General features: G+C 37.1%; 2 protein-coding genes across 4 annotated transcripts in view; one reads left to right on the top strand and one right to left on the bottom strand.

Moving 5' to 3' along the window:
• Positions 1 to 4,849: 4,849 nt before the first annotated feature.
• Positions 4,850 to 8,692, top strand: LOC134796163 (cold shock domain-containing protein CG9705). The gene is made up of 3 exons (XM_063768139.1): positions 4,850 to 5,063; positions 5,143 to 5,265; positions 6,234 to 8,692. Exons 1-3 carry the CDS (start codon positions 4,957 to 4,959, stop codon positions 6,388 to 6,390), a joined length of 387 nt encoding a protein of 128 aa, XP_063624209.1. The 5' UTR covers positions 4,850 to 4,956; the 3' UTR covers positions 6,391 to 8,692.
• A 1,460-nt stretch (positions 8,693 to 10,152) lies between these two features.
• LOC134796162 (huntingtin-interacting protein 1) overlaps positions 10,153 to 18,768 on the bottom strand; it is a 57,265-nt gene continuing 48,649 nt past the window's right edge. Inside the window, exons 17-25 of one of the 3 annotated variants that reach the window (XM_063768136.1) lie at positions 18,261 to 18,623; positions 17,421 to 17,571; positions 16,776 to 16,921; positions 16,458 to 16,578; positions 16,047 to 16,270; positions 15,239 to 15,480; positions 14,501 to 14,730; positions 14,044 to 14,201; positions 10,153 to 11,872 (exon numbers count right to left, since the gene is read on the bottom strand). In XM_063768136.1, the coding sequence (XP_063624206.1) occupies positions 11,843 to 11,872; positions 14,044 to 14,201; positions 14,501 to 14,730; positions 15,239 to 15,480; positions 16,047 to 16,270; positions 16,458 to 16,578; positions 16,776 to 16,921; positions 17,421 to 17,571; positions 18,261 to 18,623 (1,665 nt within the window). In that variant the 3' untranslated portion in view covers positions 10,153 to 11,842. The remainder of the gene's footprint in view (positions 11,873 to 14,043; positions 14,202 to 14,500; positions 14,731 to 15,238; positions 15,481 to 16,046; positions 16,271 to 16,457; positions 16,579 to 16,775; positions 16,922 to 17,420; positions 17,572 to 18,260; positions 18,624 to 18,768) is intronic. The other 2 variants (XM_063768137.1, XM_063768138.1) reach the window with 2 other exon arrangements.

The raw sequence follows: 18,768 nt of genomic DNA, 5'->3' as shown, positions 1-18,768 counted from the left end.
GGGGGCAGTTTAATGTAAATAAATATTTTCTATTCATAAAAGATAAACTATAATATGATTGATATTTTGTAGTGATGTATTATTAGATTTATTTCCATAAGGTACCTTTTCGTAAATGTATGGAGCAAATACTGTTATTGTTATGTAAGTTTAAAGTGGCATAAGGGGTTAAATATAGTATTTAGTTGGGGTTTTAGGATTTATTTCATTTGAATGACAGAATTTCTTTCATATGTGCTCAGAAAAATTGATTGTGTGTCACATTAAAAGTAAAAATATTCAATTTTGTGATTTTATATGAAAAAGTCAGAAAATACATTTTCACCTCTAAATCGGTATTGTTTTTTGCTTAAACTGTCTGTCAGTGTCGTTTTCTAATAGATAAAATTTAAATCTTGAGAGCTCATTGCAATCAATCGTGAAAATGAAATAAAACTTTATTTTCAAGAGATTGGTTAGTATACACATAAATCAGTCGATATCAAAAGTTTCTATTTGCATTACAGAACAAGTCGCAATATTTTTTTAATCTCAGATATATAAGGCATTATTATTTGTAGTCAACTATGTAACTTACTTCAGGAACATAGTTTTTTAGGCGGCTAAACTTAAAACTTCTCTATCGTAAAGTTGCTCATTTCACAACATTATTTTCAAAAAATCATATCTCTGTAACTACGCAACGTAGAAGGTTGATCTTTTGTGTTATCGATAGCTTATTTATTGTAGATTACTGGGGTATGCATAACTCCATACCCGCCATAAGGTACCTTTGACCGTGGGACGTCACAAATAATGTTGTACTTAATAATAATTAACCATACCATTTATACCCATGTTGAATGATGAAATAAGATGTACCTAACTACATAGAAATTAAATAATTTCTTTGTTTAATCAGTGGGGAGACACTCCTGACTTCGGTCGAAGCATTGCTCCGAGCATGGTCTAATAAAACATGGTCTTCCATTCCCAGAGTGACACGCGATTACGTCACAATAACATTGCCACTTTATTTCAACATAACATGTTACATGGGTACATTATACCTATGGTTAATAAGTTAAAATATTTCTTTATAATTTTATAATTTTCATTTATATGTATTTTAGCTTAAATTTTACAATAACACGTCATTTTTAATTACTCGTTAGCAATATCTTCCGATTCACGAAAGAAATTTCAGACTTTCGGGTAATTCTGTTTATACTACTGGCAACACAGGATAGCGCTGAGGACATTTAACAATTCGGATCTAGATAACTTCATGCCCTGACCGTCATCCTTGTCGAACGCGTGTTAATTGTTATTTCCTTCTCGCTCAGTGTCAGCAGTCGCAGTGTTTTCCAAACTTTTCACGTCGTAAGCTTGGTAATTAATGTGTAACTGTGAATTAGTTTTTTAAACGTTTGTCTTGTATAGATAAATAAAGTTTAATTTAATACATTAGATTTGTTTTATTTTACTATGTTTCTACATGAATAACTTAAAATTAATGCCGTTAAAATAATTTTCACCGTTGGTTAAAATTCTCCCACATTTCAAAGTTTGAGAACCTGTAAACAGCATGATGACGTAGGCGCGTGTCAGTTAGGTCATACGCGAATCTCGGAATGGAGTACCAGGCGGAGTATATTATTATACCATGGCTCCGAGCAATTTTAAGGTTGGCACCACTTAACTTACCCACTGACTACCTGACCACTGACCACAGATAAGATAATCACTTGAATTTTGACAACCCTAAATAGCCGAAAGGGATAGTGCTATATATTAGAAAGGGATAGCATGATTCGACCCTGAATCGCTGTCAAACTTCGGTTTTGTAGGAAGTGCCCTTTCTGTACGGTAGTACTATTATTTCTTCTGTGGTTTAATATGGATGTTCCTAATTTCTTTAAAATGAGTAGTATTATCATTAAAAGTTAAAAAAGTAATAAATAGGTGATAAGATTAATTAGATCACAAAATGTAAATATGTATGGATATAAGCATCTATAACAAATATTTAAAAAAACAGACCATAATAAACTTGGCTGAATACCTACTACAATAATTTGTATTTTTATACCCCGTTGACATGTCCTATATCACACCCCTACACGCATTCATTGAAAATAAAATATAGTAGTAATATGTCAATAAATGGTTTCAAAATAAGTACAGTACATGAACTTTCAATTTCAGTGGAATACGTTGAAGCCACAAATAACAATTAACACAGAGACTTAACTTAGTTTTAGATACAAGGTTACCGGCACAAACTACTGTTACTATACCGGTCACCTAAACTTTGGTAAACCGGTTACATAATATGATCAAAAGGTTAAAGCCGCAACAGTCTACCGCACTGTACCGCGACCTTGGTACGGTGCGGCGCACATATAAAGTAGCTAACACACTATCGCACCGCACCAAAGTCATTGTGGGACGCACCCATAAGTAAGAGGGAGACAGCGATATCTCTTTCTCCCTCTTACTTATGGGTGCGTCCCACAATGACCTTGGTGCGGTGCGATAGTGTGTTAGCTACTTAATATAAGGTAGGCGCCGTACGTGGGTTAAAGTAGCTAACACACTATCGCACCGCACCAAGGTCATTGTGGGACGCACCCATAAGTAAGAGGGAGAAAGAGATATCGCTTTCTCCCTTAAGTTACAGCGAGAAAGTGATATTTCGACCGCACCAAGGTCGCGGTCCGGTGAGTGGTTATATATATTCTCTTTGGTCCGGTGTGTGATTCAGATTCTTGCTAGTTAAAAAAAATACTTTGGCATTAAAAGCAAATCCAGGATTTGTTTGGTTCAGCCACCCGAGCCGTGTTGATATAGATGGTCAAGAAAATCTTGTCAGTAGAAAAAGGCGCGAAATTCAAATTTTCTATGAGACGATATCCCTTCGCGCCTACATTTTTCAAATTTGCCGCCTTTTTTTACTGACAAGATCTGCTTGACCAAGTTATAGTAGTGCAAATCCGGAACAGAATATATTAATCTGGTCTCTACCGCTTACATTTGTTTAAATTTGACGCCTTCTTCTACTGACGGAAATGGCTTGCCAAACTAAACCTATTTATATAATCCTTTTATAATGTCCATACATAAAATAGTTTCAGGGTGCTTTTATGTCGTGCTTTGTGCTGGTATTTGCTCACTACGCCTGCACTCTCGCTTAATATACTTTCGTGTTCGTATTATGGCATTCAAATGCGCAAATCTCTTTTTCGCTCTCACTCTCACTTATAGCTGCTTCCTGAGGTAAGGTGGACATCTCTACAGTCTACACGATCGAACAGCCCTCGCACCGGACCAAGGTCGCGGTCCGGTACGCCCGTCTCTTACAGCTTTGACATTTAGTGCCTTTTATTGGTCTGTTAAGCCCAAAGAATATAATACTCACTAGGAGAAGAACGGTAACTCCATACAAAAATATGTCCCCAACCGTTTATACGTTTATACTAGTGGCGCCGTCGTTGTGTACCAATGGAACTAAAGTTGACAACCGGTTTAGCCTGGCGGGTATTGGTAGGTAGTAATTCTGTTGATAAACATTTTTGTTATCTTCATATCACGAAATATATGAAAGATGCAAATATTACCCCTTGTTTGTGGTATTATCAATTGATTTAAATAAAAGGCATATTTATGTTACTTTATTTATTAAAAAAATGTTTTACATATAGAAATATACACTGAAAATTAAACCCTGACAACTTAATAAAAAAATAGACATTAATAAAGCGCATTCACAAAGTTTTCAGTATAATACAAATAACTTTAGGCATGCCTACCTATTACACTTTACACACACAGATACACTACACTTTACACAGATTTCCAACTTGTATTCATACATTTCTTCACGGTTAATTAATACGCTTTCCAGATGCGTTATGACGCGGTTCCTTCTGAACCCACTAAAGCTATGAATTTCACTCAAATATGTATCTTCAACAGCCGTTGCTCCGCATTTAGCACATTTTGTATGTGCATTGCTGTAATCCATGTAGGTACAGACTTACAGAGTCTTAAGTGGTAGTACCGCTACGTTGTATTTATTATTTAAAGATTTAATAAATAAAATTTTCGTTATGAACTTTAACCACAGCAGTTGGACAGAGTGATTCAAAGAGAATATAATCACTACAAGTCATTGACAAATATATTTTTTATTATGGTGGGTAGAACGTACCTACCCTCCATATATTTTATGAACATTGATAAAGACAGTTGGAAGCAAATATTCATTATAAAACTTAATCACGTGTAGTTAAGTTTTAAGTGTTTTAAGTCCCGTTTTATGATTAATAATGTAAAAAAAAACGTGAAAATTTAAATCTTAGTTGGGAGCAATGTTGCTGTAGAAAAATGTTTTTATTTTGATTCCTGGCAACTTTTTCTAGGAGGCCAAAGCACACATAGAAGCTTCAGGCGCATACATGCGCAATTATTTGGGGACATAACTTTCTTAGGAAGTGAACAGGCCTTGCTGTTAAGCCCCCTCCAAACTATGCGCGTGAATCGCGGGCGAAGCCGCGAAGCCCGCGAACGCGAGTGTGGAGTCGATTTCGCTGTCTACGAAAATCGACGCCACACTCGCGTTCGCGGCTTCGCGCAGCGATTCGCGCACGAGTGTGGAGGGGGCTATAGACATAAAATTAATTACATTCCTCTTAAATGCTTTAGAGAAAGTTAAATAATATTTAAAACAGTTATTTTGTTATATTATATAATAAATAATTATTTTGCATTGATAATTTGAATTCTTTACAATCGGATTCTGTAACTACAATTCGGACTGTAGTGAGTTGTTTGACATTTAATTGTCTCTTTGATTTTTTTATCTGTATCCGGCCTTCGCTCGCAGTGCTCGCAGCCTACATCGTATATGGACGCTATTTGATTTATATCCTTTCTTCGATTCGATTACTATTGCAGTATTAGTTTTCCGAAACCATGTCTAACGACTACGGTTTCAACAGCGATGACTCTCCTAACAAAACTAATTCACACCTGCAACTTCCTAGTCCTATTATTACTCGCCGAAACCGGACCGCCTCTACGTAAGTCTTGTGGTTTACGATGCAAACATAATAGGATCAAGAACCGTGACGAATGCATAAAATTTACTGTTTATTTCAGATCTGAGCGAGCTCTAGGAAACCCATTAGAAAGCGGTAAAATTAAGTCATTTTGTCGCGCGAAAGGTCATGGATTTGTGACCCCTGAAAGGAGTGGCGAAGATATATTTGTACACATCTCTGAGTAAGTAAATCACTTATATTCAAAAATTAATTTGAGGCTACATTTAAATTACTTTAAATTTGGCAATTGTGTGAGTCAAAATAGTATCTTATAGAATGTAGAAGAACTAATTAGCACCTCCATATGAGGTCAGTAGGTGTCCTCAATAGCGTCTGGCGTTTCGTTTATAACATTCCTTAATGTATATTGCGTGATAATTATTTTATTGTGAATGATTGTGTTTTCTAATTCAGTACACTCAATCATAGCAATGTCAGCATATTAGTAGTCTAATCTCTGAATAAAAGTATCCAGCCAAAACAACTGATTTATAAAATTTCGATCTCTCATTTTGATTTATAATTTTTATGTAAATCCTGACAGCTATTCTTGGCAACAAGTGTTTGTTAATAATCAATTACATTGTATTATTGTTTTTACTTCAACAAGCAATTGAAGAATATTGGAACAATCAATTGTAGTATGTAGAGAGGGCCAATAGAGTACTCTCTCCAGGCAGGTGTTATGCCTGCGGACCAAAGTCCAATGAGAGTTGGTTAGAGTATTTACAGCACTGATAGTTGGAACTCCGTAAGTGCAATGTAGGAAATGTATGGGTGCTTCATATGTAGATGGTTCAACTCTTATTATAGGATGTGGTAATACTAATGCCATCTGTTACAATTGTGTGGCGTAACATTGGCAGACACAGGGGAAATGCCACATCAGCCTCCCTTTGAGCGGAGGTGTCAGTGAAGACATATAAAAATTGTAGCGGAACCAGAAGTGAATCCTAAATGAATCATTGATTGAGAGTAATTAGGCAATTGGTCCGTAATCTGTTAAAGTGTCATTCTATGCAACTTGCTAACCATGTAAACAAAAGTCACAAGTAAATTCATCATTCAAAGACAATTTCAATATGGTGGTTTGTTTACATAGGCAAGTTCCATAGAATGACTAGTGAATGTTATGTTTATTCATTCCAGCATTGAAGGTGAGTATGTTCCCCTGCCTGGCGATGAAGTCATTTACCGCCTGTGCCCCATCCCACCCAAGTTCGAAAAGTATCAAGCTGTTCATGTGCGCATAGTGCACCTGACTCCAGAGAAGCACCTCAAGTGGGATGAACTACCGCCGCTGTAACCGCCTAAGAACAGATTTGCCCAATATTTACACTTTCTTTTTGCAATTATCTCCCTTGCCATATCAGTCCACCATGTTTTAAATATTTATTTTTTGTAGAAGAACTTCTGTTCTGTCTTGTTTAGATAATATTATTTTTTGTTCATACTCGGCAGCCCTCGTGAATCTCGTAAAAAAAATTGCTTTCAATATTTTGAATACTGAATAAAACAGAAACATTTACACTATACTGTAAAATTGAAGTTATTTGAGATAGAGATGAACATAATTTGCAATAGCTGTTTATACAATATGAAATTTCTTAATTAGAAATTAAGGTTGAATATTGAACACTGTAAATGTTAATAATATTATCATAATAATATTATCTAAGGTGACAGGAGACTGGCCTAATAATCTTAGCTGAGACATGATCACATAACACAACTAAACTCACATTTTGTTCGAACAAAATAATGAATTTAAGGTTTTATTGCTATAGTATATTGTACACAACAAATTCAGTACTGAAAAAGTGAGAAGCCAATATTGTGGTGCTAAATTTTTGAAGGTTTTACCATCATCTTAAGATTTTGATATCATTGTAGTCAGAGTGGGTAACGGCTTCTTGCATGTACTATTAGATGTGTAGTTGGACCACTATCAATATTAAATTAACATGTATTTTACATATTAATAATACTTATGTAAAATTATTTTATGCAGGTGGTAAATTTTGGACGTGTCACAAAATAGTAGTGACTAGTTCTGTTTCTACTAAGACCATTTTAGTGCTTTAGCAAGAAACAATAAGCTGATGACTTTTTGACACGTTTTAAGTTTCCACTCTGCATAAGTTTTAATTTCATTGTTTATCTACAACATTCCTGTCTTTGAGACTTATTCCTTTATTATGCAGTTATAAAAATATAACAAAAAATATATTATTGATGGTTAGTGAGTTGGCAACTTTGTGTTGTGGTCTAACTTGCACAAAAATATAAAGTTTTTAATTAGTAATTTAATTAAGATGAATTATTTGGCCTAAATGGAGCTATATATTATATAACCTGAAGTCAGTGTCTTATGTTGCATTGTTAATTTATTTAAATGTAGACTGTAGCCACTAGAGATGCGCAAAATTTCACTGAGTTGAAAAGATTGATTCATATCTTTCGCTCGTGGTGATGTATATCACTCATTTCGCTCAGTGGATCTGTAGAGTAGACTATATTGTTCAAGAGTGAGTAGAGGGAAATGTCAATCAATCAGATACACACAGCCATAAGTGCGACCAAGATGGCGAATCAAGCGCACGCGATACGATCCCGCCATGTTTTCCCGACACCCTCCGAATTCTTCCGAACCGCTCCGAAACCTATTCGCATCGTCTCACTCGCACCTCGCTCGTTACGCTCGGCCGGCTCGTTCGAATCATGAGTGAGAAAGAGAGCGCGAGGAACACTAATGTAGATGAGCGACTGAACGAGTTAAATCATCAGTGAGTTGAAGAGTGAGCGAGTTGAATCAAAACATATAGGTAGTTCATTTAATCACTCACTCGTGAACGACACATGTCTAGTAGCCACAAGAGAAAGAAATGTTACCAGACATGACATTGTAATGAGTACAGTCAGCATCAAATAGGGACGGCCAAAGGTTTTTCTTTACAAAGTATATTTCAGTTTATAATTTATATTTATAATATTATAGTAGTGTGACTACTTAAAAACACAAATCAAAATATATAATAAAATAATTGTATTTGTTCTCTAGTTGTCTGTTTGTTTCTTTACTCTTGTGATGTAGTATAGCACAAATCAATTGTGCCATTACTTGTGATAGGATATCATTCAAAGATCTAATGTTATCACTACATTAAGATGTATTTGCAAATGTGTTTAATTTTATAGGTGTTGGTTCTTGTACTCTTAACGAAACGATCAATGAATTTAAAAACGATAATAAATGTAATACCCGTTTTATACCTCCTCCATTCCAAAAAGCATTTTACAGTACTTATTCAAATATTTCAAGATTGTGTAAATGAAAATTACGAACAATAAATGAATATTATTAATGTGTTTATAACCTATTTAAAGTTTTTACCTACGGGTGGGTTGCTATAAGTATCTGATTCTAATATAAGTACGTTGAGAATACGGTAATCAACGTTTTTGTTGCAATAACCCGCTCTTTTTGCAGTATTTTATTTGTAATTCCCCTCTACTTTTGTATGCCATGCTTGAGTTAGCTAACCGTACTTAGTATTGTAATTAATAATTATAGATATGACAGCGAATATAATATCTATGTGTAAGCATTTTAACTGGTTTTACTTGAAATTATTTTCCCTTATTGTTTTACAAGGACATTACATTAGTGGCGTAATGTGGCCGTAAAATTTCGTAAAAATAATTAAATTAGTAAATTTCTGTTGCGTTCCGTTCCAATAGCCATGTCTATAAGTCGTAAACTGCCTTTATGTAGTTTTAGAGAAGACATGTAACTCCTAGATGTAGCCCAAAAAAAACCCAACTGTTGGAGGCATATTTAAATCTTGAGTTCTGTCTTACACTGTACACGAGTACTGAACTAATCGACAGTGATGCATTTATGCTGTAACTTAATTATCACTGATTGATTTTTTTATCTTATCGAAGTTTAGCTCAATGTTCAGGGAGTCAGTGATGTGGTTGAATAGTTATTTGTACAACAAGAGATCAAAGTTTGATATTTCTTCGAGTGCTTATTTTGAGTCCCGTCCAAGCGAAAGATTCTATAATAGATTCACGAGCGTAGCGAGTGAATCTAATTTAGAATCTTGAGCGTAGTAAGGGATTCAAAAGCGCACGAGATGTAAATAACTTTGATCTCGTGTAGTACACAAAATTTTTCACCCTAAGCAGTGAGAACATACCTAGAGGGACAGAGATAATAGAACCCAAGTACTTATATCGAACTTGTATTAGACCCCGCATGTTGAAATGACATTTGACTATAAAGGTCACTTCAATGTCATTTTGTCTCACTCAGTGAGCAAAATAGCATTTTGCTCACTGAGTGTGTCTCACGCAGTGAGCAAAATGCGATTTTGCTCACTGAGTGAGACAAAATGACTCAGTGAGCAAAATCGCATTTTGCTCACTGTTTTTAAGAAGCAAAGTACCCTTGTTCGAACTGCTGAGGTGAAAATACATTTTACAGTACATATGGTCCTATTTTCCCGCACTAGTGCGTAAAATAACACTTTTCGTGCGATGTCAAAAGTTTAAAGGGCCATATGTACTGTAAAACGTACGATACACGTGCGGATAGGTAATTCGCAACTCGTGTCGATTTAAAACACTCCCTTCGGTCGTGTTTTAATTTATCGCCACTCGTTTCGAATTTCCTCTTTTCCGCACTTGTATCATAAATAACTATTGCGAGGCCTTCTGGTTGCAGGGTTTATTATGTTAGGTCGATGACCCGCCGACCGCGAGTACGTAGGCGGAGGGTCGAGTCATCCACGCGCCCACACCTAACGCCGCCTTTCATTACATACAACCAGCATTATATGCAAAAGTAGGTATCTAGGCTATGAATTCATTCAAAATACCTCGAAGTCGACCCTATTGTTAGCGAAATAGAGTCGGGATCAAAACAACTAAGTATTTTAGCATTTAGTAGCTTAGGTACCTATTTTTACAGCCTTCTGTACCGCACTTACCACCTTAGCATGTCTTACAAACAAATGGATAATTAAAATATACCGAACATAGTAGAAGAAAAACAGTAAAATATTGTGTATAGTTTATTATTAAACATCAAAATATAAGCTATTTAATACAAAGGAACTAGATTTAATCCGATTTAGACATCCAAAAGGACTTATAAAAGTTACGAGTTACAGCTACCGATTAGTGATCTTATTGTTTTACTGTCATTTCCATTTCATTAATTGAGAGTGGATTTACGTTTAATACTTAAAACTAACCTACGGGGTTAATGTATTCATAAGCGACAACAGTGGATCCTAACCTAAACGTAAATAGGTCTCATACTATACCTCTATACAATAGATATAAAAAATGACAAGAACATAATTTACAATTAGTTTTTGCAATTTAATCTTTTTCCATAGACAATAAGGTTGATATTTGAATGGATTGTTTTGTTAACTCTAGAGTTCTAGACAATTCGAACCATCCGTAAACGATCAATCATTTTTATCAAAGGCTTCAAGCCAAAGAGTGCTCGCGAGCAGAGCTTTAATTACTCTATATAAGTGACATACGAAAATGACACCTAAGTTAATGGGCGGTAGGTCGATTACGCTGTGAACAGTTTAAAGGCGTGTTAGCCTAACGGGTTTCTAGCGACATGGATTATCTATACACTAGTACAATCTACACATTATGTGTTCACATACCTTTTATTAGAAATAGTTATTAAGTGTACTGGCGGGCTAGCATCACATCAATATGCATCGTAATGTCGTCTCTCTCACAGTCTTATAAAAAGAAAAGATATGGGTAATGCTTTTGTTGCGCAGAATTCGCACAGGCAGTTATTTGGATATATGTACCACTAAAATTGAGATGTTTATTTCATTTAGAAACAACTCCAATTCAGCTAAATTTTACACTAGCCTCACCAATACACTGATTAAATTTAGTTATCTCTAATGCGTGTAAATAAATTGACATTTTAATAATAAGACCTTTAAGGCTCATAATTGCAATATTGGCTATGTACATCGTCCACACTGTTAACTGTACATCGGTGGACCTTATGCCTTTTGTAATAAGGTCCACCGATGTACAGTTAGGAGAGTCCCTGTTTGTACAACTGCGGAATGTGTGGTGCAAACACAAAAGAAAAACAACCGACAGATCACACCATGGCAAAAATGTGATATTTTTCAATTACTGTCGCTAACATCCACCAGGCGGGCGCTACAGTTGTACACATACTTAGCCAATAAATGCGTTAAAACTTCCATATCCAAAACAATTTAGTTTATGTGTTATTTTAATTATGAAATAAATTTATTTTTTATTTAGTTCATTTAATACTTTAATAAAGTATATTCACTTATTCAGGGAATGAGCGTAGTCGTTTTAATACCAATGTCTGTATATAAAAGATGATAAAAAAAGTGGTAGCCTGGCAGCAAAAGGGTTACACTCACTGATGGGCCTTAAGAAGTTATGATGTTTATGACTGTACCTGGCTAGAGCACAATTCATATGATATTTCATAGTAACTATTGAGCCTCCTCAGGGAAGACATGATTCTCTCATCTGTCACAAAACTCACAAATATACGAAAAAGCTTCGTTGTATAGCAAAAATAAAATGCCTTTGAAGAAAAATGCAACGATTAAATAGACGACAGTGCAGTGAAAATACTGAAAAATACGTTGTCATTGGTAAATGCGTGCAATACGTCGATGGTGGCGGAGGGTTGCATTTCGTCGTAATGTTCTTCACTCTTTTCCATTTGTAATACCGCCGTTCTGTGGAACATATAATAAAGTCGGTTAACCTGTTGAATACCATGAACCGGTAACCCTCTGAGAGCGAAAAACGTCAACCGACGCGCGCGGCTATAGCTCAATATCAACCTGGGTCTCTATTGTTTCCCAAAAAGTTTTAAGTCATTATGTATTGTTTGTCCGCATTTTCGTTAGTCATCATTTGTTTGGTTCAGAAACGTGTAACTTTTCAGGATTGCCATAAAACAAACCTAACCTAACCTTACGAAACTCCTGAAAAGTTAATGATTTGTTTTATGACTAATGATAATATGACAAACAATACATTATGACTTAAAACTGTATGGGAAACAAACCTTCGTGCATTCCGACAGGTTTCACGATGACGCGCCGCTCACAATAGACGTGGCGTTCAAAGGGTTAGGAATTGTGAGTTGTCCTGCCCAATCTACCTGTAGCGCCAATAATACATATACGAGTGCGTATCATAATGAATACGAACTTTTGATATAATTTCAATTTACAAACGTTCAAAACGTATACTAATCTTATGTATAATGCACTAAATCTATATTTTCAATTAGTATAACATAAAAATAATATAACATACAATATACATACCGCTGTTTGGTATAACATACAAATAAACTACTTACATTTAATATAAAATTAATGCATATAAATTAAAATAATGAATAACATCTCATATAAGTATCTGAACAAAACATCAGTAAAATTATTTGGATAGCTCAGTATTTCATATGTCATCGAAACTAATTACTGTCAGAAAAGTAGGTTAGGTTAGGACTGTGACTCCCCAGAAAAAAAACTGCTACCAGAAAAGTAGGTTAGGTTAGGACTGTGACTCCCCAGAAAAAAAACTGCTACCAGAAAAGTAGGTTAGGTTAGGTTAGAACTGTGACTCCCCAGAAAAAGTAACTGCTACCAGAAAAGTAGGTTAGGTTAGGTTAGAACTGTGACTCCCCAGAAAAAGAAACCGCTACCAGAAAAGTAGGTTAGGTTAGGTTAGAACTGTGACTCCCCAGAAAAAGAAACTGCTACCTGAAAAGTAGGTTAGGTTAGGTTAGAACTGTGACTCCCCAGAAAAAGAAACTGCTACCAGAAAAGTAGGTTTGGTTACGTTAGAACTGTGACCCCTCAGAGAAAGAAACTGCTACCAGAAAAGTAGGTTAGGTTAGGTTAGAACTGTGACCCCTCAGAGAAAGAAACTGCTACCAGAAAAGTTGGTTCTAGGTTAGGTTAGAACTGTGACCCCTCAGAGAAAGAAACTGCTACCATAAAAGTAGGTTAGGTTAGAACTGTTACCCCACAGAAAAAGAAACTACTACCATAAAAATAGGTTAGGTTAGGTTAGAACTGTGACCCCCACAGAAAAAACTGCTACCAGAAAAGTAGGTTAGGTTAGGTTAGAGCTGTGACCCCTCAGAGAAAGAAACTGCTACCAGAAAAGTATTAGGTTAGGTTAGAACTGTTACCCCCCAGAAAAATTAAAGGTTAGGTTTATTGCGTGGTATTTGTTTTGTATATTATATTATTTCAACGTTATACCTTTTTATACTTATCATAAACGATATTATATGTAAAGTTCATTATACATTATAAAATTATAGAATTCATTGTTATACGTATCGCACGTTATACTTATTGCACGTTATGCCATTCAAAATTATACTAATTGAATTTATATATTCTGAGCAATATATTATAGGATTGTATACGTTCTATTACTTACCCAATTACATTCCTAAAAGTTGGTATACCTATGAAGACATAGCCTTCTAGAATGGCTAGGCTAGCACAAGTGATCTACAACACTATGCTTCTATAGTCTGTATCTTTAGGTATTTAAATAAAAGTAAACAAAATCTACCCTCAAATGGCTCCTTAAGCCAGTCGAGGGTAGATAAAAACATTACACGATCAAATAATGTAGGTTAAAGTCAGGCCGTTCAGTGACTGATCCAAGCGGTTTTGTATTTGGTTGGTTAACCAATAAATGTTATTTAAATACCTAAAGACACAGAGTATAGATTTCGCTTACCAACATAAACCTATTTTCTCATGCTGCGCTAAATCGAAATAAACGAATTACTATCGCGTATAGAGACCGCGCGTGTGGAGGGCCTGCCATCTCGTGGCCCGAATCGAAAGCGAAAGTTTTATATACTTGCCTCCTGCATCTGCGCGAGCTGGTAGTGCCTCGTACGGAGCGCGGACAGCTTCGCCCGCTCTGCCTCTAGAGCGCTTTCCAGCTCCAGCGAGCGGACTTTGCTCTCCATCTCGAGGATCCGCGTTGCGGTGAGCGTTAACGCTGACGTGTCAAGGGCCTCTGTAAAACAAAACTTATGTTAAATACTCCAATCTACATATTACATAGACGAGGTTTTTAATTTATCAACAATCACTGTTTCACATCGAATACTAATTAGGTAGTTACAAGTGATTCATCCAAGAACAATAATTGCATAATATTCCTTTGCCTCACATGTGGATAAAATGCAACTTTCTTATCAGTTTTTGAAGGGCAAAGTAAGCCTTCCCGAGCTGGTGTGGTGAAAATTAAATTAAAATTCCTCTTTGACTGAGAAGGTGCAAATTTGAAGTTCTCCAGGTTTTTAGCGTAGATACCTTGATCGTTGAGTCTCCTAGACGTGTCCCTCGCCGCCGCGACCACCGCCCCGGTGGCGGCCGCCACGGCCCGGGAGGCCTGCGTGAGGCGTTGTAGCGCAGACGAGCCCGGCGCGGCGCGCGCGCGCGACGCCGCCACGAGCTGCGCCGTGCTGGCCGCCACCTCGTGCGCCGCCGCGGATACGCCTTCTACGCGACCCGAGGCGTTCACCGCCTCGTCCGCTGACGTTCTGTGGACAAACAGGTTATTTTAAATTTATTTAAAAAATATGTCACACTTTTAAATATATATGTTGAATTAACATCCAAACCAGAAACAGTGTCTGATAAATACATCTTGAAGTGCCAGGGTCTCTTAGCTCACCTTACAGTTTCTCGAGATTATAATCGAAACCCGTTATTCATAATCGTTAGCTAAATGGTGACGTTTGTGTTTTTGTTAGAAGAAATTAATATTTAACAAAGGCTTGCTAAGTTTTATAAATAAGCGGGATGATCTTTAACAGGATGACATTACAAGCAACGCTACATTGATGAACTGTGTGGTCTGTATGCACAACTTACTCGAATAGTTGGTGGCCGATATGAGATCCTCCGCCCACTGAGGATACGCCGGATTGCAGCCTGGCCTGCACGGCCTGGCACGTTCCTCACATCCTTAACTAAAGCTTTAACAGCGACAACTTATTAGTTATCGCTGTTAAAGCTTTAACAGCTGTAACAGCTGTATATACTTACACCAACAGTTTAGCAGCGAACACAACCGCCTTAGCGGCCGATATGAGCCCCTCTGACCACTGAGGATTACGCCGGTACATCTTCAGCCTGGTCCCAGGGTCTCCGAGCTCGGCCTGCAGTTTCCTGGCGTCCTGGACTAGAGCTTTGACGGCGGCCATGAGCGTTGTGCACGCGTCGAGGATTTTGCCGTTCACTTCGAGCTTGACGCCCGAGTCGCCGGCGCGACTAGCCGCTAACATCTCCTGTGAAACGGATTAATTATACGATACAAATGTTAGCTTATCGTTATTTGCAACAAAGAAAATCATTCTGATGAAAACGCATCATGCAACCTAAAGTGTCATTCTATGGAACTTGCTAACTATGTAAACAAACCGCCATATAGAAATTGTCTCTGAATTATTAATTTACTAGTGACGTTTGTTTACATAGTTAGCAAGTTCCATTGAATGACACTTTAGATCAATGTTATTCGAAGTCAATGAGTATAGAAATAACGTTCACCAACGCCTTCATGTTATCTCTTGCTGTAGGGTTTTCAATCATATATACTTTAAACACATACAGAACTTCGGGTTCATATTTCCAACCCGATGCAACTGAACTTGAGGCCAAGGCTTAGGGCAGATTTAGACGGAGCGCGAAGTCGAATGCGATTTTAGTTACATTGCGGACTTTTGGTTACGTCCAATTCAACCGACCGATCAAAAACCGCAATGTAATAAAACTCTCATGCGAGTGCGAGTGTATGCATCGTCTAAATGAGCCCTTAAGCATATGATATGACCGAGTTTGTTCAGTGACTTACCTCGATCTGTCCCGCAGCCAGTTCGATGGCCTTGTCCATGTCGGCCAGCTCATCGTCTACGCTACGAGCTCCAGTATTAGTACGGTCGGCGGCGGCGGCAGCAGCGGCGACAGTGCTGATGCGGCTACGTGCATCACCGTACGGCGCTTCCAACTCGCCGCGGGAGAGATGCGTGAGGCAGTCCGCCGTCGCTGATAGCATTAGGCGGCATTCGGTGTTTAGTTCTGAAAAGAATCGTCAATTTATTTGCGAAATTATTCGACAAAGATCAACCGTCTCGGTCCTGAGCACGAATGAACAACGGGAAACGCGTAAAACGATAATGCACAGTCTCTATTACGATATGGCATGCTACTTTGGGGACATAGCACAGTGTAGAAGCATTAAATAAATAAGTGAAGTCACACGTACTGTCTGTAAGCTCTATGTCGGTAGAGAGATTGGACACTTCTGTTACGTATGCTGAAAGCTGCGCTGCATTATGCGCAGCGAAGATAGCCGAGCGCGCCAGAGTTTCCTCGTGACCTTTGATCTGCAAGTAAAAAATAAGTTATCCAAACTAACCTACTAACACTATGAATTCTCAATAAACCTAAGTTGGATGGTGGAAATGACACAAAAAACCCTGAATTAATCAAAATTAATTTATGACATAGTATTTCAATTTTTATAGTCTTGTCTACTAAGGTTTTAGGATGATAGGCGACATTGTCTACATTATATAGTTACCTCTGTGGTGCTGGCCAGTTCCTTCAGAGCCTCAGCGGCGAGTACAGCGGCGGCGCGATTGGAATCCTGTGCAGTCACTCGTTCGAGCGCTCCACTGGTAACCTCCAACGCCGCGGCGCTTGCTGTCGTCACTAGCTTTAACCGTTCTGGAACATTCGATAAATGTAATGAAATTGTATACTTAAAGAGAGTAATCGTCTTAAAAGCAGAAGCGATGCGTGTAATTTTAGTTTTTGCAAGTGCAATCTATTCGCTTAGAACACACGCAATAACGAAGTAGGACCTTGCGTTAAATCCAACGTATTTTTTTATTTGTGTTTAAGGCTATGTATTTGTATGTATTAATTCTTTTGTATTTCAAGGTTGAAATACTCGGTTCCCAGCACTACCATATCGTTATCAAATTTGTTATAATCATAATTTAAAAATAAATAAATAAATAGATTCGCTATGATTATATTTATTTACCTCTGTAGTGTTACTAGTGTTCCGTGAGAAACATTCAAACGTTGATATTTCCTTGATCGCAAAAATGATTTATGTCTACTTATACATGCAATGTAGATTATTAATTTAATGTACTTTAAAATACACTATGCCCGCAAGATTCAATCACTAATTTCAAATAACACAATATCAACTCACGTTTCTCAATCTCCGCCTGCGCCTCCTGCAGCCGTATCCTCGCCGCGGTCAGATCAGCCTCCAACACCGTGTTGTGTTGCAGCAGATCCTGCAACTCACACTCCGCGCTCAGTCTCTCCCGCTCCGTGTGGCCGAGCCTCACTTCCAGCAACTATACCGTAGCGATACACGTGTAGGCCATGCCATTGAAGTCCATGCAAAGCGGTTGAAGAAGTTGAAGTTGGAGGTGCCAGAGGAGAGAAAACATGCGTTAGATATACTATCAGACTCTACAAGATGCTAAGTTACACATTTGGAAATGTGCGAGGTGAAATATTGGAAACCAATGCCGTGGTGCCTGAGACGAACAATACTAATTGAAAAGGAAGCGTGAATCGTGAGCTAAATATAATATAAATTATTAAACAATAATTAGAAATACAAAATAATAATCAGAACCAGAATATTATATTTGCTTGAGATATAGCTGTACCAGGAAAATAAATATTGTAAACAATAAACCGTGTAGAAACAAAAAAAAACATCTTAATACTGAAAAGAATCAGCTGAGACAACAGTAAAAGTAATCCAACACCAGTTTAGATAAAGCAAGTGAAACCAAACACCAAAGTGCTTATGAATAACTGAATCCAACAAAGATAAATACCTACATTTATTAGAGAAAACGAATGCTAGGAAATATAAGTATGACACTAGAAGAGGAAGTTAATTCTCAAGATAAACAAAGGATAACCAGTGAAGTGTCATTTAACTGTGAAATATGGATCCTTCCACCTAAACACGTGATTCCCGTGACGAACACAATAAAACAACCAGCCCAGACGTCACAGTTATCCTAACCTTAGCATTGCCTTCTTTCTCAGACAACAAAAGATCCGCATCTTCGTTCTCTTTTGCTCTAAGCGTCTGCAATTCCTCTAACTGAGCCTTCAATTCTTCAACGTTTCTGTTCGCTTCTAGAATTGTGTTATCTTTCTCAGAAATCTGTGATGCGAAATCAGTTTCGTGTTCTTGAAGTTTTTCGTGTAAACATTTTAATTCGCCATCCTTACTGTCTTGTATGTGGCTACATTGCAGTTTCAGATTGACTATTTCATCATTAAGCTTACCAATTATTGCATCCTTTTCGTTTTGCATCGTTCCGTATTCATTACGTAGTTTAGAGTGCTTCTGATCTAATTCTTCGTTTTTATTTAGGAATTCCTAATAATAAAGAGACATAATAAATTCACGTTATTTTACAAGACTAGGTAGATGTTTGAATTTTGAAATCCAAACTATATACCTAGTAAAAAAAACACAGAGTGCCAGAGAAACTATCAAAACCAACTAATTCTAGTTAAGAATC

The sequence above is a fragment of the Cydia splendana genome, chromosome 13 (genome assembly GCF_910591565.1).
Source record: "Cydia splendana chromosome 13, ilCydSple1.2, whole genome shotgun sequence".
In the NCBI taxonomy this organism is placed as follows: Eukaryota; Metazoa; Arthropoda; class Insecta; order Lepidoptera; family Tortricidae; genus Cydia; species Cydia splendana.
The sequence above is the reverse complement of the archived record's forward strand: the minus strand, read 5'-3'. Positions and strand labels throughout refer to the sequence as shown.

Excerpts from the sequence above, each read along its gene's own strand:
- LOC134796163 (XM_063768139.1), top strand. The coding sequence starts at position 4,957 with ATGTCTAACGACTACGGTTTCAACAGCGATGACTCTCCTAACAAAACT. Across the intron at positions 5,064-5,142 it reads CGAAACCGGACCGCCTCTAC|ATCTGAGCGAGCTCTAGGAA; the intron begins GTAAGTCTTGTG and ends TGTTTATTTCAG. Across the intron at positions 5,266-6,233 it reads ATATTTGTACACATCTCTGA|CATTGAAGGTGAGTATGTTC; the intron begins GTAAGTAAATCA and ends TATTCATTCCAG.